We start from the raw sequence: 26,846 nt of genomic DNA on the forward strand, positions 1-26,846 counted from the left end.
GAAAGTTGGATTTTCCAACTTCCTACTTGGAAAGTGCACTGGAATGCCACTTGGAGTCATAATTCCAATTTGGAAAGTTGTGCAGAAATTTTAAACTCCAATTTCGCCGAGATGCAGGTGCGTGATGTCACACAATAATGTCGGCACCCAGGAAGATATAAAAAATAAGTTATAAATATACACCTGTAGCACAAATGCTAGCATTGCAAATTGTTTATGAATTGGGATGCTAGGAGACGTCTCTGGTGACAGTCTAACACCTGCTAAGCTAACGGGAGCATTGCAGTTTTGTTTCCTTAAACATCATCTTACGAGCATCTGGCAATGGAATGCATTTATGGTTAGAGATCGGAGATATCAAATAGAAATACCCCACATCCGATTTGAATGGAACGCAACATTACATTTTTATCTATTTCTCACCCACACCTATTATATCACTTCTGAAGATATGGATTTAACCACCAGAGTCGTCTGGAGTACTTTTATGTTGCTCTTATGTGGATTTTGGAGCTTTAAAATGTTGGCACCCATTCACTTGCATTGTATGGACCTACAGAGCTGAGATATTCTTCTAAAAATCTTCATTTTCTGTTCAGCAGATGAAAGAGAGTCATGCACATCTGGGATGGTAAATGATGAGAGAATTTTAATTTTTGGGTGAACTAACCCTTTAATGGGCCATGCTAAATATGTAACTTTCCATAGGATATAATACAGGGCTCTTACACTTTTTGATCAGTTAATTTCTGTGACTTTATAACCCTTTTCCAGAACTTCAGGATTACTGGAAAAGGCTGATTACAAGCAGTGAGCAAAATGTTGCTGAAATGTTCTGTAAACATGTTCTGGAAAGCTCTGTAACCTCAATGAAAAAAACAAACAAAAAAACACCAATCAACACAGGAGAAGTAAAGATAAACTCTAACTTACTCTCATTGATTTACTTGCTCATAACATCATCATGATCTTAATCATCATCAATATCGGTAACAGTATCATTAGTTTTCTTTCAGTGGATTTATAGCAGAGATCCCCAAACCAGGGCACGCGGGCCAAAGCTGGACAGTGATGACTTTTGATCTGGCCTGCCTTGCCATTTATGACAAGAGGAAAAACATTAAAAAAAATATGCCATTGGCACAGCTCTTCATTGCATTAAGCAGACTGCAGAGTAATGTTATATACACAGTATACAGATAGTATGGAATTATAAAGGTGGGGAACGAAATTATAAATGTGGGGTTACCAGGGCAACTTTTATAATTGAATACAATACAGTTTGATATAAATCAACGTTTGCTTTCTGCCCACAGCCCTCAGTCAAGTTTGATGTTTGGCCCTTCGTAGGAAAAAGGTTGGATATTTCTGATTTAGAGGTTCTGAGTTATAAGCTGTCTCAAAACCTTGACCGTATTTGTGGGCAGAATATGCTCGTTGGACATCATAGTTCCGATTGTTCAAATCGAGCATTTCTTGCCATCATAACCACGTTCCGAAGCTGTCCAGGTAGGCAGCTCACTTGGTTTTGAAACACAGCCATACTCTCACTCAAGACTCAGCTCCACCCTCCTGCAGATTCAGAATTGAGCAGCACCTCCATTCAAACCCATCCAAACTCAAGGCATGAACGTTTGTTCTTCGCTGCACTGCTGCTGCTGCTGAACACCTGCCTGCACAACAAACTCTGGACCATCGTGATTTTTATTATACCCCAATTTACCTCCAAAAACGAGGCGGACTGAATAATTCTGGCCCTAAACACACACACAAGTGGTTTCCCTTACTGCAAACATGGCGAGTGCCTCCTACCACATCTCTAATCTTTTGGAGAAAATGACATCCAGCGACAAGGATTTCCGGTCAGTGGAGATGCATATGTCAAGAACAAGTGTAAAAGCGCATGCATGTGCATTTTGAAGCTTGTGATGGTGTTTAAATGTTTTGAATAGGAAAGAGACGATCGCAGAAAGTTTTAGGCCGCGAATCGCGCGACAGTTGTTTAGCTAGTTAGCTTAGCACGTCAGACTCGTACTGTGTGCTTTAATTTCGGTTCTAATGCGTATTTGTTTGATTGTAAACTAACAATGCGCACTACATTGCCGGATATGGCTTGTCTTTCCTGTTGAAATAGAAGCTGTCCAAAGTGTTTGCGGGTGTATGCATGAATGTTAGCCGGCTAGCAGCTAGTGTGTTAGCCGAATAGCTTTAGCGGCTCACATTGATTTCAATGAACTTGTACTTTGTATTAAACTATGTCCGAAACGTGCATAAAAGTTACTGGGACAATACAAAATTATTTATTTTATGCTGTTTCCAACCTCGTGGTCATATAAGATGGTTAATGCTAGCGGTAGTACTTGCCAACTTGTCATAAGAGCACGTCCGAGATAAATGCATGACATAGGAATGTTTCGTATGTGGCTAAAAGTATGCAGAGTGCAATTAATGAGGTGGAAAATGGACTGATAAATGGGGACTTCGTTTAACAGTGTCGAAATTACAGCTTATTTGTTTTTGTTTTTGTTTTTTTAAAAGAGAGACTGTCCTAGTGTAAGATTACAGCTATACGGCAAACCTTTAGAACAAGTGAATGTGATAAGACATCTGGGGGTATGGTTAGACAAAAAACTGACATTTGCAATTCACATACAAAAAATAGTTGATAAATGCAATCTTAAGATGTTTAGCTGGGGTGGATTGGGGTGCCAGGCCTCACTCATTGAAGAGAATATATTGTGTATTAATTAGGTCAGCTATAGATTATGGATGTATAGCATATGGGTCTGCATCTAAAATATTGCTGCAGAAAGTAGAAATAGTTAAGTCACAGGCATTAAGTATATGTTGTGGTGCTCTCAGATCTTCCCCTATTCCTGCCTTACAGGTAGAAATGAGTGAACTGCCTCTTGATATTAGAAGACTAAAGTTAATGTTAACTTACTGGATAACAGTAAAGGGACACTATGAAACTCGTCCAATTAAAAAAGTATTGGTAAAATGCTGGGAATATGAGTCAGCCAAGTTAAGAAGTTTTGGATGGATTGCAGAAGCAGCAGCCCAATCATGTGGAATAATAAATGTAGAAGTGAGCCACACAGTAGTAGTGTCACCTATTTCACCTTGGCTGCAAGAAATGATTAGTGATAAAAATAGAGTAATAGCAAAGGATGCAATGGTTAAACAGTATCTACAGCAGAATTACTACTCAATGCTTACAATTTTCACTGATGGTTCTAAAGATCCTGAAACAGGTCGAGCTTCAGCAGCTGTATAAGTCCCAAATTTTCAAGTTAAAATTGATAAAAAGTAGGGATTTATTCAACAGAGGTGGTAGCAATATTATTAGCTATCAGGTGGATGGAGGACACTCGGCCAATGAATGCAGTGATAAAGCAGAGAATGAATCTGAGCATATCAAGCCTTATTAGCGGGAGAACCTCAAGACAAGACATTTTATATTAAATTATTTTAAGTTCGTATAGAGTAAATAAGTTAGGAATTAAGATGTGTTTCCTGTGGGTTCCAGCACACGTGGGAGTGGATGGAAATGAGAAAGTTGATCATTTAGCAAAGCAGGTGCTGAAATCCTGATATAGAAATGAATATCCTACTAAGTAAAGAAGAAAGCCAAAATCAGAACAGCTATAAAAGGGAAATGGCAAGAACTTTGGAAGGAGGAGGGAAGAGGAAGACCTCTTTATCATATTCAAAATAAAGGAGGAGGTGAAAGGGAATTTTGGTAGTAGAAGAGAAGACACAATCATTACCAGACATCACCTTGGGAACACAGCTCTAAATTATTCCCTATATAGAATGAACAAACATGAGTCTGGGAATTGTAGATTATGTGGATCAGCAGAAACTGTAGAGCATGTACTAATATATTGTACTGCTTATGAAAATGAAAGAGTATTTCTGTTGGAAGAAATAAGAGAAATGGGGATAGGAAATCTTACTTTTAAAACACTGCTGCATAATGGTTTGAATCATAATCATAAAATATATAATGCATTAATGAGATACTTAAAGGTAGAACTGTTTAATAGGATTTTTTTTTTTTAACCATTCCATCAATGGTCCACACTCCAGCCCAGTAGGCGGCGGGAATGCACCTATCCTTGTTTGCCAACCGCCATAAAACGCCAAAGGAAAAAGAAGAAATGCATGACATGACAGTCAAACTAACTTCTGGAATAGCTAGGGAATCCTTAATATTTGACACGTCTTTACTGCAGAGTGATCAGTATCTCTAAATTTGTTCAATACTTGGAGCATCTGGCATATGTCACCTCTGAGTTATATCTATTCAAGTAGAACAGGTTTTTATTAAAAATAAAAACAATCTGGGCAAGAAAAGCATATTTCTAAGATTTACATGTATTTGTTAAGTGTTAATCCATTTATTAACGCATTTAGAAACCCCTCTTGTTATGTTAAAAATGTCAATGCAAAAATTGCATGGCTAGATTGCTTATTAACTTGTCTCTCTAGGCTCTGACTCTCTGATTTGAACATGATTGATTTGCTGTCTAGTCTAGCACTGGGAAATTTTTGCTGGGAAACCAGTAGCTTTTGCAGTTAAATTTTCTAAGCAATCAATGCTGTTACTGTATTGGTTGTCTTTTTTTTTTTTTTGTCTTTATTTTTTTTTCCTCGCAAAGGGGATTCCCTTCAATGATATAAGTTCTTATATTCAACAGCTGCTGTCTGGAGGTTAAATAATTTTGAGTTTCATATCTGACAGTTCTGAATAATAATATGAACATGAATACTAATGCAGTCAACGGATCAGATTCCCAGAGTCTTTCCTGCCTGTCATCCATGTCAAACTGCTAGCAGTTCTCATTCTGGCTCTTTTTAAATTTCACAAGACTACCCCGCCAGGAACATTTCGCTTACCATTCTTGGTCTTTGTGAGTGTGTGTGCGCATGAGTTTGTGTTGGTGCTCCTTCTCTCACCCTGCTATTGGAGCGTATGCTTCTCATGCATTATTCATTTTTAATTGAGCTCTTGCTGGAAAAAGAGATTCCATGCCTTCAAATATGTGCCAGAGCAGCCATGTCTAGGACTGTGTGTGTGTGTGTGTGTTTAAGATGGCACGTAATATGGTATGCAGGAGGTTTTCGTTTGCAACACAGATGAGGTTCAAGTGCAGTGGCTTTGATGTTGGCACCCAAAGACAAGATTTCATTTGATTCCACTCCAGTTTAAACTCGGAAGTGGATTATGAATTTAGCAAACCATGAAAGTGGGATGAAAAGGGAAAATTGCTTCACTCGGCCTGCCTGCTCTGACATAATGCCTGTTTGCATTTGCTACCAGCAAGTGCACCATACAGGTGGCCATCTCCTTGGGGCTATATAGGCTAACAGAGCAAAATATGTAATTTTTCAGTTCAATATGTTCTATTAGTGCAGAAATTGTGAAACATTCCACCATTTCCCATCCCGTCTTTAAGTGTGTCACTGCGTCTAGACCATCGGGAACACCTTTGGAAAATGTCCTGCAACTGCTAGTCATGACTTGGAATGTTGGAATTTTTCAGACCTGAAGTTAACATGAAACAGCGTTCAAAATGTATTTGCATTCCATAGTGTCATGTGTTTTCAAGTGAAACAGTAAATTCAATGAGAAAGAAAAGACATGGCATGATTTGAACCATCAGGAATTATTTGGATCATGAAAAGTAGTCTTTATATGACAGGTGGTTTGATGGGAGGGGTTGAAGAGAGCTTAATGATGTCAGCCCAAAAAGAAAGTCATTTCTGAGGCAGGCCAAAAAATAAATACATACATTTTGATGAAAGATTGCAAAAAATATATATTTTTTCTCCTTTGGAATAATGTGCACTGATGAATCATGTACAATAAGACCAGGAATGCATATTAAAATGTGTATTAGAACCAAAAACATCAGAGATTTAAAATTGAGATGTCTTTAACTTTTTTCTGTATACACCATGACTTCATTCCCTCAGATTCATGGCTACCAATGACTTGATGTCTGAGCTGCAGAAGGACTCCATAAAGCTGGACGATGATAGTGAACGGAAGGTTGTCAAGATGATCCTAAAGCTCTTGGAGGACAAGAATGGAGAAGTTCAGAATCTGGCTGTAAAATGGTAAGAATTTTGCCATCATTCGTTTATTTCAATCTTTCATTGCTGATGCTGTGTGAATTTGAAGCATCTCTTGCTTAATGTGTTTTGAGTTGGTCATTCATTTCCCTTAGTGAGGGGTATTGCTGTTAGCTACCTAGATTTCTCTTAGTTATTAGCCTCTGTGGTCTTTATTTTTAACCTAGATAATTTTGAAGGGATTGCATGAATCACCTGCAGTAATCTGTTATTGTTTGGTTTAGTCTTTGTCCTAAAATGCAGTGACTGCTAAACCTGATGCCAGTTCAAGCTGCCTTGCAATTGGATTAACAAAAACTGACCTAATTGCTTTAAATAAATAAACAAACCGTTATGTATCATTTTGTAGTACTGGGACCAGAGTTTATTTTTGCGAGAGATTCAACCTATTTATGCATTGCAGATAAAAAGGCAGCTTTTTGCAGATTGCCCTATAAACCTTTGTTATTTGTTGCAGTTTGGGCCCACTTGTCAGCAAAGTGAAGGAGTACCAGGTTGAAACCATTGTTGATACGTTGTGCACGAACATGTTATCAGATAAGGAGCAGCTTCGAGATATTTCCAGCATTGGCCTCAAGACTGTGATCGGAGAGCTTCCGCCAGCATCCAGTGGTAAAACCACATGTTTTCTCTGCTTAATGTTCCTGTGGTGTCAATGCAGTTTTTTTTTTCTCTCTCATGTGTTAAAGAGGACAGAGAAGTCATTGTCTTATGAAAGGAGCTACGGTTATTTTTAAAATATGAGCAATCTTCCCTGTTAAAGGGTAGTTCACCCAAAAATGAAAATTGTCATTTACTCACTCTCATGTTGATCCAAACCTTGATTATTTTCTTCTGTGAACCACAATAGGAGATATTAGGCAGAATGACAGCCTGAGTAACCATTCACTTTCATTGTATGGAAAAAATATACAGTGAAAGTAAATGGTGACTGATGCTGTCATTCTGTCTAACATCTCCTTTTGTGTTCCACAGAAAAGAGAAAACCATGAATTTGGAACAATGTAAGTAAATGATGACAATATTCATTTTTAAGCGAACTATCTCTTTAAGTCCATGTCTCTTTGCTTTAGGCTCTGCTCTTGCTGCTAGCGTTTGCAAAAAGATTACAGGCCGCCTCACAAGTGCCATTGCCAAGCAGGAGGATGTGTCAGTTCAACTGGAAGCATTGGACATCATGGCAGACATGCTGTGCAGGTATGTCAGAGCAGCCTTGTGATGACTACTGCTTTTGTTTGGACCCAATAAAGTTTATAAGAGCATATGAGTTCCTGCCAGGTAAGTTCTGGATGTTTGTGCATACTTAAATCTCCCCTCTGTGACATTAAGGACGTCTCAGTTGTACTTTTCTCAGCTCAGTGAGCTGAATATACATTTGGTTTGTCAGTTCATATGCTGGCTCTCAGCTCTGTTGTTCGTTTATGTACAGACTTTTGAATGTGACGTTGGTCAATGAATTAAAAGCACGAGAATGGTGAGAAGTGTCTGTCCAGGGTAAAGACTAAATGTTAGTTTAATGCACATGCACTTTTTTAGCTGTGGTGCTCATTTTGGCATTGCAGGTTTGAATCTAGCCTGCAATGTGTGCTGATCTCTTTCCAGTAATTTTCTGTCACTCTCCACATATGTAGTACATCATCTGATCTGGGTATTTCATGCATACATTACATTTGAAAACCATGCACAGTATACATACAATATACAGCAGAAAAAATAATAGTATGGTATTCCAAAAGCATTTTGTCTGATAAACAGGCAAAAGCTCAAGAATGGTGGTCAGTTTGTGGCCTCTCCCATGAACCCTTTGCTTGAATATCTGACATTGTTTGTGTTCATTTTTCCAGACAAGGAGGTCTCTTAGTGAATTTCCACCCTTCCATTCTGAGCTGTCTGCTGCCTCAATTGACGAGTCCTCGCCTGGCTGTGCGGAAGAGGACCATCATCGCCCTGGGACATCTGGTCATGAGCTGCGGAAACCTGGTCTTTGTGGACCTCATCGAGCACTTACTGTCCGAGCTTTCTCGCAATGAATCCATGTCAACCACACGCACTTACATCCAGTGCATCGCTGCCATCAGCAGACAGGCTGGCCACAGAATCGGTGAGGATCTTCCAGTGTTGCAGATCTCTGAGTTAACTTAATGTCTTCAGAGTTCAAGACCTCAACTCAGTTACTCTTAAGTGCTGAAAGCAATTTTAGCATGCACTTATTGAAGCTATCAGCTGTGATCTTCTCAAGGCAGCCATTAGTTTCTCACTGATCCTGTAATTTGGACTCCACTGGAATGAGCAAAAGCAAACCAAAGCCATCTTCAAAGGTTTTTAATGAAAATGGTTCAATTATTACAATTACTGCTTAGAAGACACAATATAAATACATTTGTGGAATGATCACTTCTCTTAGGTATTGCATTTGACTGCATTGCTTTATGGTTTGCTCCTGCAGTCCTGGGTCTTTTCTTGTGATAGAAAATGTTTCAGTCAAGAATGAGGTCACCAGTATCGACACTGAATCTTGATTACATTTTTCATATTAGTTTTGCATTGATGAAAGATTATAATGCCATTTCATTAAAAACAAAATTAAGATTCGTTATGCATTATTATACATTTAACAATTAGTTCTGGTCCTCTAATTTGATTGGACAAGCGGTGTTTCAGGAGTGCTGATATGTCTTATAACAGCAATAGGACGCTTTAGTGTTTAAATTATTCTGTTTTTTTTTTTTTGTTTTCACTGAACTCCAGACATACAGTCTGTCTGTGTGTTGCTTTGTGACATGCAATGTTTGATCCTGCTTTTGAAACTGTTTTCAAATAGCTGGTCATGTTGTGTCTAAAATGTAAGTTACTTGTTTTGTTGTTTATAGAACTGTTGTATAAAGGAATATTGCACTTAAAATAGGAGTAACTGACATGATAAACCGGTAGAAATTTGGCAATGCATTTTGGAAAATCGTCTGTATCGTGGCAAGAACTGTGCACCTCATTCTATCCACATAACACATAGGCGGTACACATTCCGTCAGAGAAATGGAGATGGAAGGCAAAGCGGCTTCACGTGAGACTGGCATTGAATTTGCTCATTCTTCTCGCGATGTAAATATGCTTCTCATCTCACATATGCAGCTGTGTTTCACGTGATTGTCGTGCGCGCTGTCACTGAAGCATGAAAGTGTGTGCGAGTCCAGCAGGCTTCAAGACTGTGCTCCACATACAGGAGAACGCAGAGTGTGTGATCACTCCCACTATTCAATCCGGTTTGTCTTTATCGCGGCACAAACTTCAAAACTTGTGTGACCCATTTGAGGTTTTTACCTTAAAGCACTATGGAGGAAGTTATACATCTCAAACCTCGAGAGAGCCCGACATTCTAACCAACACTGACAAGGAAAACAGCTAAAACAATGTCATGCGTAGGGCTGCAACTAATGATTATTTTGATAATCGACTTATCTAACGATTATTTAAAACGATTACTCAAGTATTCGGGCGACTATTGCAACGATTAATCATTAGCACTTAATTGACTATTCAGCTTGTGCCTTGACTTAAAAGGTTGTATTAAACGTACTTACTAACAATAAAGAGGACAAAATCATCTTTTAAAAATACCTCTAAATTACATTCTCTGAATTAAAGGAAAAAAATACTTAAGTTAATTCAGTAAAAAATTCACTGCAAAAAAAATACCCATTGTTATCAAGTGGTTTTGTTTTGTTTTCCATTTACAAATATCTAAAAATCCTTAAAACAAGAAGCATTTACTTGAGAAGCAACATATAAGATATTTAGACTTGCTTTCAGAGAATGTATCTTGAATATAAGTGTATTTTGTAAGTAAGTGTATTTTTTCACTTGTTTATACTTTTGCCAGTGCAGTAAAGACAAAATATACTTATATTCAAGATATATTCTCTGAAAGCAAGTCTAAATATCTTACGCTGTTTCTCAGGTGAATGTATCTTGTTTTAAAGGTTTTTAAATATTTAATTATTTAATATTATATTCAACATTCTTGGATTAAAAAAAAATAAATCTTATGGAGTATAGCTCCTAATGTAAATGTAAGTTGTTTTAAAGGAGTTATAGATATTTATATTGGAAAACAAGCCAAAACAAAAACACATCAAAAATGTATTTTGTTGCAGTGTTTAATGTTTAAACCTCAAGATGGCGCTGAGTATGGCTACTGCGTTGCGAGCTCCGACACAATATGGTAGTGTTTTGTTTGTTTTGTTTACAATTCTTAAGTTTTTTGTCTTGGATATTGTCTGCCTTATTGTCTACGACAGACTTTTGGACATTGGTTCAGCAATTTCACACCGTAAACCGGACTTCAAATTCCTCAATGCCGACCCGCTGTTTACAAACACGCAAGCGGAGCCCTTTGTCTGGGCAGCCCGGACGCGGAAACGCAGGAGGAAAAGGGGAAACAGAGCCGGCGTTCTCATCGGAGTAAGACGCCGTGCAAATCGACCCCTGCTACCCAGTATTCTACTGGCAAATGTTCAGTCTCTGGATAACAAGCTCTGCGAGCTGAAAGCGCGGATCTCTTTCCAACGAGAGATGAGGGACTGCTGCATTATCTGCCTTACAGAAACTTGGATGTCTGCAGAGATTCCAGACTCAGCCATTGAACCCACGGGGTTCTCCGTGCACTGAGCGGACAGAGCAAAAGACCTCTCAGGTAAAAGCAGAGGTGGTTGTGTATGTTTTATGATTAACAAATCCTGGTGTGATCAGAGGAACGTACATTCTATCAAGTCTTTCTGCTCTCCTGATCTGGAATTTCTCATGCTTCTGTGTCCAAGGGAATTCACAGCGGTCATTATCACTGCTGTGTACATCCCGCCACAAGCCGACACAGACCGGGCACTCAAAGAACTGTATGGGAGTATAAGTGAGCAGGAAACCGCGCACCCTGAGGCCGCGTTCATTGTGACCGGGGACTTTAATAAAGCCAGTTTCAAATCAGTCGCACCAAAATACCACCAGCTCATTAGTTTCAACACACGAGGGGACCGGGTTTTGGACCATTGCTACTCTCCCTTCCGGGATGGCTACAAATCCCTCCCACGCCCAACATTTGGCAAATCGGACCACTCTTCCATTCTGCTTCTGCCCGCTTACAGGCAGAAACTGAAACAGGAAGCACCCACCCTCAGAACGATCCAGTGCTGGTCGGACCAATCAGACTCTACGCTACAAGACTGTTTTGATCACACGGACTGGGAGATGTTCCGGTCCGCCTCTGATGACGACATCGAGCTTTACGCTGATAGCGTAATGTGTTTCATCAGAAAGTGCGTAGAGGACGTTGTTCCGACCAGAACAATACGGATCTATCCGAACCAGAAGCCATGGATAAATAGCGATGTTCACGTGGCACTTAATGTGCGGACCGCCGCTTTTAATTCCGGGAACGCGGAGGAGCATAAACAAGCCAGTTATGTCCTCCGAAATCAGAACAGCAAAACGCCAATACAGGAACAAGATTGAAGGACAGTTTAACACCACCAACTCTAGAAGCATGTGGCAGGGAATTAACATCATCACAGACTTTAAAGGGAATAAAAACTCCGCAATGAACACTGCTGCCTCTCTCCCGGATGAGCTAAATACTTTTTATGCTCGTTTTGAGGGAAATAACACCGCCCTTGCGGAGAGAGCTCTCGCGGCTGAAGATACAGAGGTTAGTTCACTCTCCGTCTCTGTAGCGGATGTAACCCGATCCTTCCGATGGGTGAATATCCGCAAAGCCGCGGGCCCAGACGGCATTCCGGGCTGTGTCATCAGAGCGTACGCGAACCAGCTGGCTGGTGTTTTTACAGACATTTTCAACCTTTCCCTCTCTTTGCCTGTAGTCCCCACATGCTTTAACACATCCACCATTGTGCCCGTTCCAAAGCAATCCAAAATCACTTGCTTAAATGACTGTCCAGTTGCTCTGACCCCCATCATCAGCAAATGCTTTGAGAGACTAATCAGAGATTACATCTGCTCTGTGCTGCCTCTCTCTCTAGACCCATTGCAGTTTGCTTACCGCAACAACGCTCCACTGATGATGCCATTGCATCTACAATACACACTGCTCTCTCCCACCTGGAAAAAAGAACACTTATGTGAGAATGTTGTTTGTAGACTACAGCTCAGCATTCAACACCATAGTGCCCTCCAAGCTAGATGAGAAACTCAGGGCTCTGGGCTTAAACAGATCGCTGTGCAGCTGGATCCTGCACTTCCTGTCAAGCAGATGCCAGGTGGTTAGAATAGGCAGCAAGATCTCCTCATCACTGACCCTCAACACTGGAGCCCCACAGGGCTGTGTTCTCAGCCCACTCCTGTATTCCCTGTACACACATGACTGTGTGGCAACACATAGCTCCAATGCCATCATTAAGTTTGCTGATGACACGACGGTGGTAGGTCTGATCACTGACAATGATGAAACAGCCTACAGAGAGGAGGTGCACACTCTGACACACTGGTGTCAGCAGCACAACCTTTCCTTCAACGTCAGTAAGACAAAAGAGCTTGTGGTGGACTTCAGAAGAAAAGACAGAGAACACAGTCCCATCACCATCAATGGAGCACCAGTGGAGAGAGTCAGCATCTTCAAGTTCCTGGGTGTCCACATCACTGAGGAACTCACATGGTCCATCCACACTGAAGTCATTGTGAAGAAGAATCATCAGCGCCTCTTCTTCCTGAGACGGCTGAGGAAATTTGGAATGAACCGCCACATCCTCACACGGTTCTACACCTGCACTGTAGAGAGCATCCTGACTGGCTGCATCTCCGCCTGGTACGGCAATAGCACAGCCCACAGCCCACAACTGCAAAGCACTGCAAAGGGTGGTGCGAACTGCCAGACACATCATCGGAGGTGAGCTTCCCTCCCTCCAGGACATATATACCAGGCGGTGTGTGAAAAAAGCTCGGAGGATCATCAGAGACTCCAGCCACCCGAGCCATGGGCTGTTCTCACTGCTACCATCAGGCAGTCGGTATCGCAACATCAGGACCCGCACCAGCCGACTTCATGACAGCTTCTTCCCCCAAGCAATCAGACTTTTGAACTCTTGATCTCCCACGATCAAAATACATCAGCACTGCACTTTATTACTCTTATATCTCACACCGGACTGTCATAAATTATATTATTATTGTATTATATTCTCTCTTAACAACTTACTATCAACCGACAGCCTGAATGTCAATACAGTACAATATGACCTACTGTACATTCTATATATACTATATATACTTTTTTTTTATTGAATAATGTGTATCTATATTGTGTGTATTGTATACTGTACAGTGTATGTTATTATTTGTACATTGTGTTGTGTGTAATTATGTGTATTAAACTTTAAATCGTGTTGTGTTAATTTGATGTTATTGTAAATTGGTATATGTCTCATCACTGTCACGACTGCTATGTTGCACCCAAGAATTTCACACACCATTGCACTTGTGTATATGGCTGTGTGACAAATGTGATTTGATTTAATGGGATAAGACTACCCTTTTTATTCACTTCGATCCATTTTTAACTACTCCCCAATTTGGAATGCCCAATTCCCAATGCGCTCTAAATCCTCATGGTGGCGTAGTGACTTGCCTCAAAACCGGGTGGCGGAGGACGAATCTCAGTTGCCTCTGCGTCTTACCGCGGAGACATAGCACATGTGGAGGCTTCACGCCATCAACCACGGCATCCACGCACAACTCACCATGCGCCCCACCGAGAGCGAACCACATTATAGTGACCACGAGGAGGTTACCCCATGTGACTCTACCCTCCCTAGCAACCGGGCCAATTTGGTCGCTTAGGAGACCTGGCTGGAGTCACTCAGCACGCCCTGGAATTCGAACTCATGAACTCCAGGGGTGGTAGTCAGCGTCTTTACTCGCTGAGCTACCCAGGCACCCAACTCTTTCTTCTTGATAGAGCTGCATATTGCAGATTTTCTTCATGATAAGAAACACACCACAACACGTATGTATTATGATTTACTATGTCACGAGCCATCACGTTCTAATCTAACTGCAGCAAGCCCATGCAAGGGATGAGTGTCTCCGTGAGAGATTGTGCATCAGCCGGGTGCAGTTTCAGTCTCTCCCCCTAGATCGGGGCATTCCACGTGGCACTGACCACACAGAGAAATGCCAGTTTCGGAGTTTGTACTTATTTACATGACCTGCTGCCTTATTATTTGAACTTTAATAAAGGATGCATTAAAGATATAACGCCGGGGTGTTTCCTTTAAAGTCGCTCGACATGAAAGTTTTGCTTTAAAGCAGAACAGCAGCACCGGCTTCACTTTATTCCACTAGAGTGCTTCTGTATTTATTTCTTTTGTATATACTCGTACTTTGTGATCTACATCACCTTAAGCTATTTGGAAAGTTTGGAGTGTGTCTGGACTGTATTCAACAACAGAATTTTCTGTCGCCAATTTTTTATTGTTGTCATTGTCGATAACGTCGACTAATTGTTTCAGCCCTAGTCATACGGCAACAATTGTGTGTCATCTGTCATGCAGAATTTTTAAACTACACATCACCCTTTATAAAATTCAGTTTGAATGATGTTAGATATTACAAAACAAAACAGCATTGCTTTCAGATATTCAAAAATTGGCTACAGATTGACTTAAATCATTACGAGCCTAATGAAGTGTTTTATTTGTGGGATATTTTTGTACTTATGGATTATTTCCTTTGTTGCATTGCTTTCAGAAGATGTTGAGTTTCTTGAGGAAAGTTTTGTAATAATAATACTAGTCAACAACATCAGACTGAAATGTGAAATTTAGCAGGGTTGATTACCACTATTTGATTACCACCAATTGTTTTTTTTTTTTCTCAGTTTGTCAAGTTACAAATAAAGAGAACATTATACAAGAGGAAGTAGTATTCATTTATAAAGTATTTAATTCACTGAATTTTTCAAAAATAGGAATTATAATATGGGTATTTAATATATAAACCAATTTTTATAGATTTTTTTTGTATGTAACTATATCATGATATCATTCTGTTACCTACGAACGAATCGCAGCTGTGGTGATATTCAGTACAACAGCACTCTTGCTTGTGATATTGCTTAAATACAGTAGTCAAACATTTTGAAGTTGTCCTTATTTACAACTTTGTTTACTTTTTCTACATTTCCACCTCCAAAGTGCAATTGTATGGGGGTATAGGCTTAAAGTCAACTCTTATTGAAGTTTGATCGAACAAATTGCCAGAATGTTATTTCCTGACAGGAGATAGAACAATCTCCAGTTCGGTCATTATTACCTGTCACCTTGTCATCCACGTTGTCCCATTGCTGCGGTGCCAAGACGATTCATTTCATTTGTGCCACATGAAGTGAAAAGTCATTTAGGTTTGTTGCTGTGGTGCACTGTTCCCCCATCAACCAATTATCTCCCTCGTTTGATGAAACAAAGACAGCTGGAAATAAGATGCGCAAGATTACTTCAGAGGAATGCACTCAAAGCTGCTTTGCAGCTATTTCTCGTGCTGCTGTTTTAATAATTTTTTCCCCCGCATATTAAGATTGTTTCTTCGATTGTGCTGAAAACTTTATCTTGCAGCTCTACAAAGTTAATTATATTAGGCCATGAGTTGTTATTGCAGTTTGATGTTACATTTTTGCTACCCAATGTTTGTGTTTTGGTAAATTAATTTAAACAATGGTTCAATCTCTGCAGGTGAGTACTTGGAGAAGATCATCCCATTGGTAGTGAAGTTCTGCAATGTTGATGATGATGAATTGAGGGAATACTGCATCCAAGCTTTTGAGTCTTTCGTAAGGAGGTAAGTCTACATTTAATTACTAATGATATAAGGATATGATACCAGTCAGAGCTTCACCTTTGAAACTGTTGGAAAAGCTTCCCAAGCGGAGAACTCATGAAGTTGGTTAAGAGTGCCCAGAGTGTGCAGAGCTGCAATCTAGGCAAATGTTGGCTACCCTGAAGAAGCTAATATTTAATTTTGTTTAATGTTTTTGGTCACTGCACATACATCAGATGGTTTTACTATTATTCTAAAATGTGGAAAATAGACAAAGTGAGAGAGAGAGTAGGTGTGTCCAAACCTTTGACTGATACTATGTGTATACAGTTGAAGTCAGAAGTTTACATACACTTAGGTTGAAGTCATTAAAACTAATTTTTTAACCACTCCACAGATTTCATATTAGCAAACTATAGTTTTGGCAAGTCGTTTAGGACATCTACTTGTAATTTTTCCAACAATTGTTTACAGACAGATTGTTTCACTTTTAATGGACTATATCACAATTCCAGTGGGTCAGAAGTTTACATACACCAAGTTAAAATTCCAGAAAATTATGTCAAGCCTTTAGGCAATTAGCTTCTGATAGGCTAATTGGAGTCATTTGGACGTGTACCTGTCAGTGTATTTTAAGGCCTACCTTCAAACTAAGTGCCTCTGCTTGACACCATGGGAAAATCAAAAGAAATCAGCCAAGACCACAGAAAAAAAATTGTGGACCTCCACAAGTCTGGTTCATCCTTGGGAGCAATTTCCAAACACCTGAAAGTACCATGTTCATCTGTACAAACAATAGAACGCAAGTATAAACACCATGGGACCACGCAGCCATCATACCACTCAGGAAGGAGATGCATTCGGTCTCCTAGAGTTGAACGTTTGGTGTGATAAGTGCAAATCAATCCCAGAACAACAGCAAAGGACCTTGTGAAGATGCTGGAGAAAACAGGTATAGTATATATATCCACAGTAAAATGAGTCCTATACATAACCTGAAAGGCTGCTCAGCGAGGAAGAAGCCACTTCTCCAAAACTGCCATTAAAAAAAAAAGCCAGACTACAGTTTACAAGTGCACATGGGGACAAAGATCTTACTTTTTGGAGATATGTCCTCTGGTCTGTTGAAACAAAAATTGAACTGTTGGGCCATAATGACCATTGTTATGTTTGGAGGAAAAAGGTTGAGGCTTGCAAGCCGAAGAACACCATCCCAACCGTGAAGCATGAGGGTGGCAGCATCATGTTGTGGGGGTGCTTTGCTGCAGGAGGGACTGGTGCACTTCACAAAATAGATGGCATCATGAGGAAGGGAAATTATGTGGATATATTGAAGCAACATTTCAAGACATCAGCTATGAAGTTAAAGCTCGGTCACAAATGGGTCTTCCAAATGGACAATGACCACAAGCATACTCCAAAAGTTTCTCCAAAGTTGAGGCAAAATGGCTTAAGGACAACAAAGTCAAGGAATTGGAGTGGCTATCACAAAGCCCTGACCTCAATCCGATAGAAAATTTGTGGACAGAACTGAAAAAGCGTGTGCGAAACAAGGAGGCCTACAGACCTGACTCAGTTACACCAGTTCTGTCTGGAGGAATGGGCCAACATTCCAGCAACTTATTGTGAGAATCTTGTGGAAGACTACCCAAAAAGTTTGACCCAAGTGTAACAATTTCAGGAATTGTGAAAAACTGAGTTTAAATGTATTTGGCTAAGGTGAATGTAAACTTCTGACTTCAACTGTATACCAAAGTTTGTGAATCCTTATAGTTTTACAGCAGTTGTGGGAGCATTTCACAAAGATAGACTTTACCTCCCATTTTAACTTCTCTTGGGTTATTTAAGTTGTCTTGTTGAGGTTGATGTATATTTCATAATTCACAGCAGGAATATCATAATGTGCATGGTATTAATTTTGACGACTACTGTGTTTTGAGAGATTGAAAATGTTCTCCATGTATACTAGTATTCCCTGTGTGTGAGAGGAATATAGCCAATGAAAAATTATAACATTGAAATTCCCAGTTGCAGCCTTTCCATGACTTGATGCAAATTGATTGCTTAAGTATACCTAATGCAAACTCTCTTCTTCCCTCCAATTCCCAGGTGTCCGAAGGAAGTCTACCCACACGTCCCAACAGTCATTAGCATATGTCTGAAGTATCTGACCTACGACCCCAACTACAACTATGATGATGAAGATGAAGATGAAAACGCGATGGATGCCGATGGTGTAGACGAAGATTACCAAGGTATGAGACGGGGATCATTTCTCCTCTCTGTCTGAGGGAAGAAGGATTTATTCTCTCTCCCGACCCAAACAGTTCAGTTAGCTGTAAGTTATCAGCTTGGTTTTTGAGCTCTGGTGTGTGTCGGCCTCTGCTTTCAGAGTAAAAATCTCATAACATCAATAATGACAACTTTGGGGTTTATTTCTTTCTCTTTTTGTGGGAATCTAGCTCCCAGATTAACATAGGGTATGAGGACATGAGATGTTCGACATCTGCAGCAACTCTTGGCCAGATCATCGAAAATCAGCTTGTTATTGGAATGAATAAATGAATGAATGGTGGTAATTGGTCCAGTCTCGCAGTTTTGAATAATGCCCAAGTCTTCACAGCTTATGAAATTGGATCTAAGTTTGCTTTTGCTTAGACTGAAATATTTTGTACCGTAAAAGTAAAACTGTAGACTTAGTAATGTCCAGACAGGCTGAAATGTTTGCTGCAGTTACTTTCATCCCCTTTGCCATTTCAGTGAAGCAGGCACCTTTTCACCCTCTTAAATGCATGTGCAGAGCATGTCATGCCTCGTGTCTCTGACAGCTGTTATGCATTCTAGACATCTTTGAAAAACTAAGCGCTCTTTTAGCCATTAGTGCTCTGAAGCACAACTGAATGTGAATCTACTCAACGTTGCATGCTAAAAGTGTAACGGTGAAAGTGTTGGGATGAAGTGTTTCTTGTGGAAGCATGCATGAGGAAATGTGGGTCATTGCACTCTAGAATTTGACAGGAGATGGCCGTAATGACAAGCAAGCCCTTTTCCAAAAGCTTGAGTTTGAGATTCACTGTCTGAACAAAACCACCCTGATGACTGCCGCCTTTGGTCTGCTTGATCCTTTCTGGCAAAAAGGAGATTTATTCTCAACCTCTACTTGATTATCATTTTCATCCATAAATCATATTACTACCTATTTGCTGTTTTCTTCTTAATAATTGATTGTGCTGACTGTGCGCTGGCTTGTAAGCAGCCTTAAGTGGCTCACAGGCTTTGGCAGCAGACTTGAGGGAACATTTGTTTTTCTCTCAGAAGACTATGCTTTAGAAATCCATGCTCTTTGTGCTACTGAAGAAGAGGGATCAAAGAACAAAATTGCTGCCCCATTTATTCCACAGTGTCCTGAGTGTTGACAAACTTTTCAGTACTGCTTGCTTGGATGCAAACTATCCATGCTGCCTTTAAGTCCTACTACAAAGTTCCTAAGTACAAGATCAGAAATCTTAATTATGACCTGATGTGCATTTGATTTCATTTTTTTTTTTTTTTTTTAAATGTACACTATATATTTTAGCTTTCTCGTTTTGCCACGGAGTATGAAATACTAGCCTTATCAATGTTCATCAACCGCATATAAAATGTGTAAAATCTGATTTGTACAGTCAGCATTTTTGGATTAATTTCAATTAGCTTCCAGTAAGATTCAGTAATCATTCAACACGCCCCCAACTCAGAGATTTGTAGCTCTAAGAAATTCCAGAGTTTCCCCCTGGTAATTACAACAGTGTGGCTACCACTGTTTATGTGTGCTCATCCAACATGACTTGAAGGCAGCACCAGACACATCTACAAACATATTATGCCAACATTTGTTGCTATTAATGATGCTGATGCCTAACCCTGCAAACAGTATGCAACATAAATGCTGTATTTGCAAACGGAAGGATTATGCAAATTAGCAACTTTGCTTCTAATCATCTAATTCTCTTTCATCTAATTCATGTGACCCAACAGGCAGTGATGATGAGTACAGTGACGATGATGACATGAGTTGGAAAGTGAGGCGGGCGGCAGCAAAATGCTTGGACGCCGTGGTGAGCACACGGCACGAGATGTTACCCGAGTTCTACCGCACGGTTTCACCAGCGCTCATCGCCCGATTTAAAGAACGGGAAGAGAATGTAAAAGCAGATGTATTCCATGCCTACTTGTCACTTCTCAAGCAGACGCGCCCGGCCCAGAGCTGGCTCTGTGACCCAGATGCCATGGAACAGGGAGAAACTCCTCTCACAATGCTGCAAAGCCAGGTAGAGAAAGATACCCTTTTTTATTGGGGACAGTTAGTTTACACACATCTCAGAAATGGGTTAAGGTGTTGATTATGTCCATAAGCCATTTGGAAACAGTTCAAAAGAATAAAAGAATACTGGTTCCTCCAAACTCTTGGGCTTCCTAATTATTGAAATTTATTTAAAGGGATTTGTGAGGACAATATATAATTTGTGGCTTTGCAGGTGTCCATGATAGTGAAAGCATTGCACAAACAGATGAAGGAGAAAAGTGTTAAGACCAGGCAGTGCTGCTTTAACATGCTGACAGAACTTGTGAATGTGCTGCCAGGGGCCCTGACACAGCATATTCCAGTTCTCATCCCAGGTATGGGCCACAGGCAAGCTGCTACATGTTAAAACTAGTACAGTCATTTCTGCGGTCATTATATGCTTAATTCTTGACAAGTGTGATCAGCATTACATCTGTGACATTTATAAAATTGCCAAGAGGTAAATCTTGAAATGTTAGCTCCCTTTGAGTTGAAAATCATATGTAGTCATTAAGTCTCTCCCCATATTCTATTCTTTTTTTTTTTTTTTTTCAGGGTGTAGTGACATTTGTGAATTTATTTTTTTCTATCTAGGAATAATATTTTCTCTCAATGATAAGTCAAGCTCCTCTAACCTGAAGATAGATGCCCTCTCCTGCTTGTATGTGGTCCTGTGCAATCATCAGCCCCAAGTCTTCCATCCCCATGTTCAGGCCATAGTGCCTCCTGTAGTTGCTTGTGTGGGTGATCCCTTTTACAAGATCACCTCTGAAGCCCTACTGGTCACCCAGCAGGTGGTCAAAGTCATCAGGCCCCTGGATCAACCAGATGCTTTTGATGCTTCACCCTACATCTCTGACCTCTTTGCGTGCACCATCAAAAGGCTAAAGGCAGCAGATATTGACCAAGAAGTTAAGGAGCGAGCTATTTCCTGTATGGGGCAGATTATTTGCAATCTTGGTGATAGCCTTGGAGCAGACCTACCAGGTACTCTCAACATCTTCCTGGAGCGTTTAAAGAATGAGATAACAAGGTTGACCACTGTCAAAGCTTTGACGCTTATTGCAGGGTCACCTCTGAAGATCAACCTTAGGCCCATCTTGGGTGAAGCTGTTCCCATTCTGGCCTCCTTTCTGCGTAAGAACCAACGAGCATTGAAGCTTAGCACGCTTGCTGCCCTGGATATTCTGGTCAAGAACTACAGCGATAGTGTAACACCGGCCATGATTGATGCCGTGCTGGCTGAGCTGCCACCTCTTATCAACGAAAGTGACATGCATGTCTCCCAGATGGCTATCAGCTTCTTAACAACACTTGCAAGAGTCCACCCAGACTCACTGTCCAAGATCAGTGGCTCCATTCTGGCTGAACTCATCGCTCTTGTCCGTTCGCCATTACTACAAGGTGGTGCCCTTAGCGCCATGCTGGAATTCTTCCAAGCTCTTGTAGCCACGGGAACTGCCAGCTTGGGCTACATGGACTTGCTACGTATGCTAACAGGTCCTGTGTATGCCCAGAGTGCAACTCTAACCCATAAGCAGTCCTACTACTCCATCGCAAAGTGCGTGGCCGCTCTGACGCGCGCCTGCCCTAAAGAAGGCCCTGCAGTGGTGGGGCAGTTCATACAAGATGTGAAGAACTCGCGCTCCACTGACTCCATCCGATTGCTGGCTCTGCTTTCCCTGGGAGAGGTTGGACATCACGTTGATTTGAGTGGCCAGCCAGAGCTGAAGACTGTCATCCTGGATGCATTCTCTTCAGCCAGCGAAGAGGTAAAATCGGCAGCCTCATACGCATTGGGCAGCATCAGTGTGGGAAACCTCCCGGAGTACCTGCCCTTTGTCCTGCAAGAGATCTCTGGCCAGCCCAAGCGGCAGTACCTGCTGTTGCACTCTCTCAAGGAAATCATTAGTTCTGCCTCTGTGGCAGGTCTCAAACCGTATGTGGAAAGCGTGTGGGCATTGCTGCTCAAACACTGTGAGTGTACAGAAGAAGGCACAAGGAATGTTGTAGCGGAATGTCTGGGCAAATTAACGCTCATTGACCCAGAGACTCTTCTGCCCAGACTAAAGAGCTATCTGTTATCAGGTGATTGCCAAACTCAGTCTGCTGAATCTTTATCAAAACACTTTATTTATGATCAGTTTATTTCAAGTTTAAAACTAGTACGTGGAGGTTTTAATTTAATAACTGTCTTATCAAGTTTCTCTTTTCTTTTCAGGATCATCTTACGCCAGAAGCTCTGTAGTTACAGCAGTTAAATTCACGATTTCTGATCACCCACAGACAATTGACCCCCTTCTTAAAAACTGCATAGGCAAGTACTTTTTATTCAGGAAATACCAACTCAGTGGGTTTTCTACACAGACATATCCCTGTTCTCCCTTCCTCATCAAGTTATTCTTAAAGAGTGCAGTCTTATGAACGCGCACATAAGAGCAACTGTCGGTCAACATTTTCACTAAATAATACATTAGATTTTGGTTTGTTTCTCACCAAACCTTATTATATGCTTTCTGAAAAATTATGAGTCACCGGAATAATTTGTTAGACTTCTGAATTATACTTTTGTGTCATTTTGAAGCTTGAAGATGTGGTCACCATAAACTGCCATTGAATGACATCACTGAGCACAAAAACATTTCACAGTTTTTCCCTTTGTGTTAAGAAAAAGAAACAACCCCATATGGGGTTATGACAACACAGGGATGAGTAAACAATGTCTGAATTTTCATTTCTGGGAGAAGTATCTCTTTAAAAGAATACTTTTACATTTTAAATGTCAACAAAGAGTTCAGAGTTGCACCTTTTCATCTTATAAGCATTTCTGCTTATAGCTGTTGATCCAAATGGTGTAGAACCAAAATTACTATTACATTTCCACCCATGCAAGTTAAGTGCACACTGTGGTTACAATTTCCACCTGACAAAATTTGTATTAATATTATTTTATTGCTTTGCCTACAATTTTAGGTGATTTCTTGAAAACATTGGAAGATCCAGACCTCAATGTACGAAGAGTTGCTTTAGTTACCTTCAACTCTGCAGCACATAACAAACCCTCCCTTATCCGAGACCTATTGGATACAGTTCTTCCTCATTTGTACAATGAGACCAAAGTTCGCAAGGAACTAATCAGAGAGGTAAACTGCACTTTCTCCAAATAATTTTTCTGTTCTGTCTCCGGCTTTAAAACCTCTTTGCTTTTAAAAAACCAAGAGCTCAATGAAAGTTGTCTCTAGGTTGAGATGGGTCCGTTCAAACATACAGTGGATGATGGGCTGGACATTCGGAAGGCTGCGTTTGAGTGCATGTACACTCTATTAGACAGCTGCCTTGATAGACTTGACATCTTTGAATTCTTAAACCATGTTGAAGATGGACTTAAAGACCATTACGATATCAAGGTAAGACATGAGACTCTATGCCATGAATCTTTTATGAGACACAGGCTTTTTGCCATGCAGATCATGCAGTGACCAGAGAAGATGAAAGAGTGAATTGATTAACAAATAATCAGTTTGTGGGCATATCAAAGACATAATGCATTATGCATTGACAAGAGATCAGGTGGTCAAACTTTATTTTAAATATACTAATTGCCAGGTGTTTTCTTATGGTAATGAATCTGGAGCATTAACTACCATTTTAATACAATTATATACAGTACAGTCTACTGGAGAAAATGCAGTATTTTTTTGTTATGTTAGACGACTTCTGTATTATATAGTTACTATGGACTTGATAGTCTGTCATTTTTCTCCATTAATATCTTTTGTAGATGCTGACGTTTCTCATGCTGGCCAGATTGTCTTCTCTGTGTCCCAGTGCAGTGCTACAGAGGTTGGACAGACTTGTAGAGCCACTCAGGGCTACATGCACCACAAAGGTAAAAACAGCGTACATAAACGCAGAACAGTCTCTGTTTGCGCTGACAATAGTAGAAGTCAAAGCTATAGCATAGCTTTTAGCTCATATAGTCTGACATATTGCAGGGTTCCCACGCATCCTGGAAATCCTGGAAAATCTGGAATTTTGCAAGGCATTTTTCCAGAAAATGAGAAAAATACCTAAATGGAAAATAATTATTTATCCTGGAAAATATTTTAGTTTGATCTTGTAGCTGACAAGGTTTTTGTTACATGTACAAGTATTAATATAGTGCACATTTTTTTGTTCCATTACTGCTGTAATTTTAATTACGAAAACATTTGAGTTGTTAACTTTAGACAACGACGATGGTTGGACTGCAGATTTAAAAAAAAAAAAAAAAAAATTTCATTCACACTCCAAGGTGGTAGTGTGGTGATGATGTGGTGATGATGTGGCCTTTACACCTTGTTATGTAAATTAATTAGGGCCCTATGATTTTTGTATAAAAGCACTTCATTTGATAAAAATAATGCAATGTTATGTTGAAAAATGTTATTAATTTAATAATATTTTCGTTTGATTTAAAGTTTTAACAAATTAATTTACAGAATTTAAAACAAAATACCTTCCAATAACCACAATTTTAATGACAACTGTGTGGTACATAAAATGTCCTGGATATGCCCTGGAAAATTATGCCTTGAAAAGAGTAGGAATCCTGATATTGAGTCGTGCTGCTCATATCGGCTGAGCTGTATTTACCCCCTTCTCCCTATCTTTTCCTTTCCTCTTTCCACCATCCTCCTCAATACAAGTGTCAAAATGGTCAACTAGTCAAAGATGTGGCCTAGCAGTTAGTGTTCTAACACAATGAGCCAGGATGCTCAAGTGGGTGACATGGGATTGAGTTTGCTACTGATCAAGTTCCCCTCTCTTCTCTCCATTTCCTGTCCCGCTAAAATAAAAAAGACTATTGCAAAACTAAATCATTAAACACCTTACCAGGTTTGCTCTTATAATTAATAGTGCTCATAATCAACTCTCTGATTATGGAATCGGCTCAAAATACACCTGTTCTTTTCTAGGTAAAGGCCAACTCTGTAAAACAGGAGTTTGAAAAGCAAGATGAGCTCAAACGATCAGCCATGCGAGCAGTGGTGGCCCTACTAACCATCCCAGAGGCAGAGAAAAGCCCCCTAATGAGTGAATTTCAGTCTCAGATCAGCTCCAACCCTGAGCTGGCCGCCATCTTCGACAGCATCCAGAGGGACTCCTCCAGCGCCAACATGGAATCCATGGACACTAGTTAAATGATGACTCCAACGAAAGCGCGCCCGTCACTGTCGCTCCCAAGAAAATACAGAGAGATTACCAACCCTGGGGGACCCTTATATTGTTCCATGCATTGCACTGAATCCAAAATAGGAGGAAAACAAAAATCTAAAATCAAAAAAAGAAGAAAAAAAACTAATGAAAAGACAGACATTCATTCTCTTAAGCTTTAAAGCTTATTACCACATTCTTTGTTTTTCTTTACACGACAAGAAATCGTTTCAGTTGATCTCTTTTCTCCATTCCTCCCTCACCAAACTGACAGCGTAGAAATGGACCACAGTATTTGAGTTACCATGGGAGATTTATTCTTTACATTCTAGGCTGCAGACAACTGAAATCGGGATCACAGGGGTAGCACTCAATGAGTTTTAATCGTTCAGGACCATTTTTTTTTTCTTATCAGACAAGTTTTATTAGGTTTTTGTATGATTCTAATGTCATCTCTCTCTCCTCTTGTTACTGTTGATGTCTCGAGTACAGAGCAAGATCTTAGAAATATTATCCTGATGAGGTGTGGCATAGTTAGAGTATTACATTGAATGAATGACCAATGTTTTTTCATCATTGCATTTCATTACATTCCCACTGTCCGAAAAAGTCAGTTGTCTGCATGTGTCATGCATCCATAGAAATGAGAATTCAACTGCCCACAATTTGCATACTATTTTTCTTTTTCTACTTAATGACAGTTTTGTTTGGCTCGGTCATATAGGGATGAAATATGACATCAAACATTGTTATGAGGAAATATTTGCCCTGTATCGAACGCACATATGTGAATAAAACGAGTGGAGAATCTTCTCTCTTCAGGTACTGTATTCTGAAACCATAAGGGTGTTGCTCAGACTACTTAGATCTGATGGGTTGGTATAAGATGCTACCCTGTTTGTACCAACTTGTTTGAGTAGCTTACCTGTAAAATTGGTTGGGAAAATTATCATAGTGCTAGTTTTATTTATTGCAATGCTTTCAGTACAATGTTTAGTGTACAATTCTCTCTTTAAGAATGTCTGAAAGTTGATGAATCAAAGAGCACCATACATCTGACCATACAACAGAGCCACAGGTGAAAAGAGTTTGAATTCAATGCTCTGGAAAACAGTGTGTCGAATACACAGTCTAGGTTTATTTAGTCATTTACACTGCATTCTACTTCCATTAAAGTGTGACAGTATGGCAACATTGTTTGGTAAGAAATCAATAAAATGGTCCATTGCTGCCTGCATCCAAAATGTCATTTTATGGTCTTTCCAGTGCAGTTTGTACCATCACTGTCATAGCAAGCACTCTTCAAACAGGCAGAAAAAAAATCTAATATTTGGTTGTAATCTGAGCTGAAGAAAAATGCAAGAATGCTGAC

General features: G+C 40.1%; 1 protein-coding gene across 1 annotated transcript; it reads left to right on the top strand.

The window, feature by feature from the left end:
- Positions 1-1,578: 1,578 nt before the first annotated feature.
- LOC127436944 (cullin-associated NEDD8-dissociated protein 1) lies at positions 1,579-26,287 on the top strand. The gene is made up of 15 exons (XM_051691487.1): positions 1,579-1,862; positions 5,983-6,126; positions 6,599-6,753; positions 7,215-7,338; positions 7,986-8,242; positions 15,870-15,975; positions 18,064-18,209; positions 19,972-20,264; positions 20,472-20,613; positions 20,873-22,366; positions 22,500-22,595; positions 23,252-23,421; positions 23,521-23,685; positions 24,060-24,167; positions 25,237-26,287. Exons 1-15 carry the CDS (start codon positions 1,795-1,797, stop codon positions 25,459-25,461), a joined length of 3,693 nt encoding a protein of 1,230 aa, XP_051547447.1. The 5' UTR covers positions 1,579-1,794; the 3' UTR covers positions 25,462-26,287.
- The last annotated feature ends 559 nt before the right edge of the window (positions 26,288-26,846 follow it).

The sequence above is a fragment of the Myxocyprinus asiaticus genome, chromosome 47 (assembly GCF_019703515.2).
Source record: "Myxocyprinus asiaticus isolate MX2 ecotype Aquarium Trade chromosome 47, UBuf_Myxa_2, whole genome shotgun sequence".
Taxonomy (NCBI): domain Eukaryota; kingdom Metazoa; phylum Chordata; class Actinopteri; order Cypriniformes; family Catostomidae; genus Myxocyprinus; species Myxocyprinus asiaticus.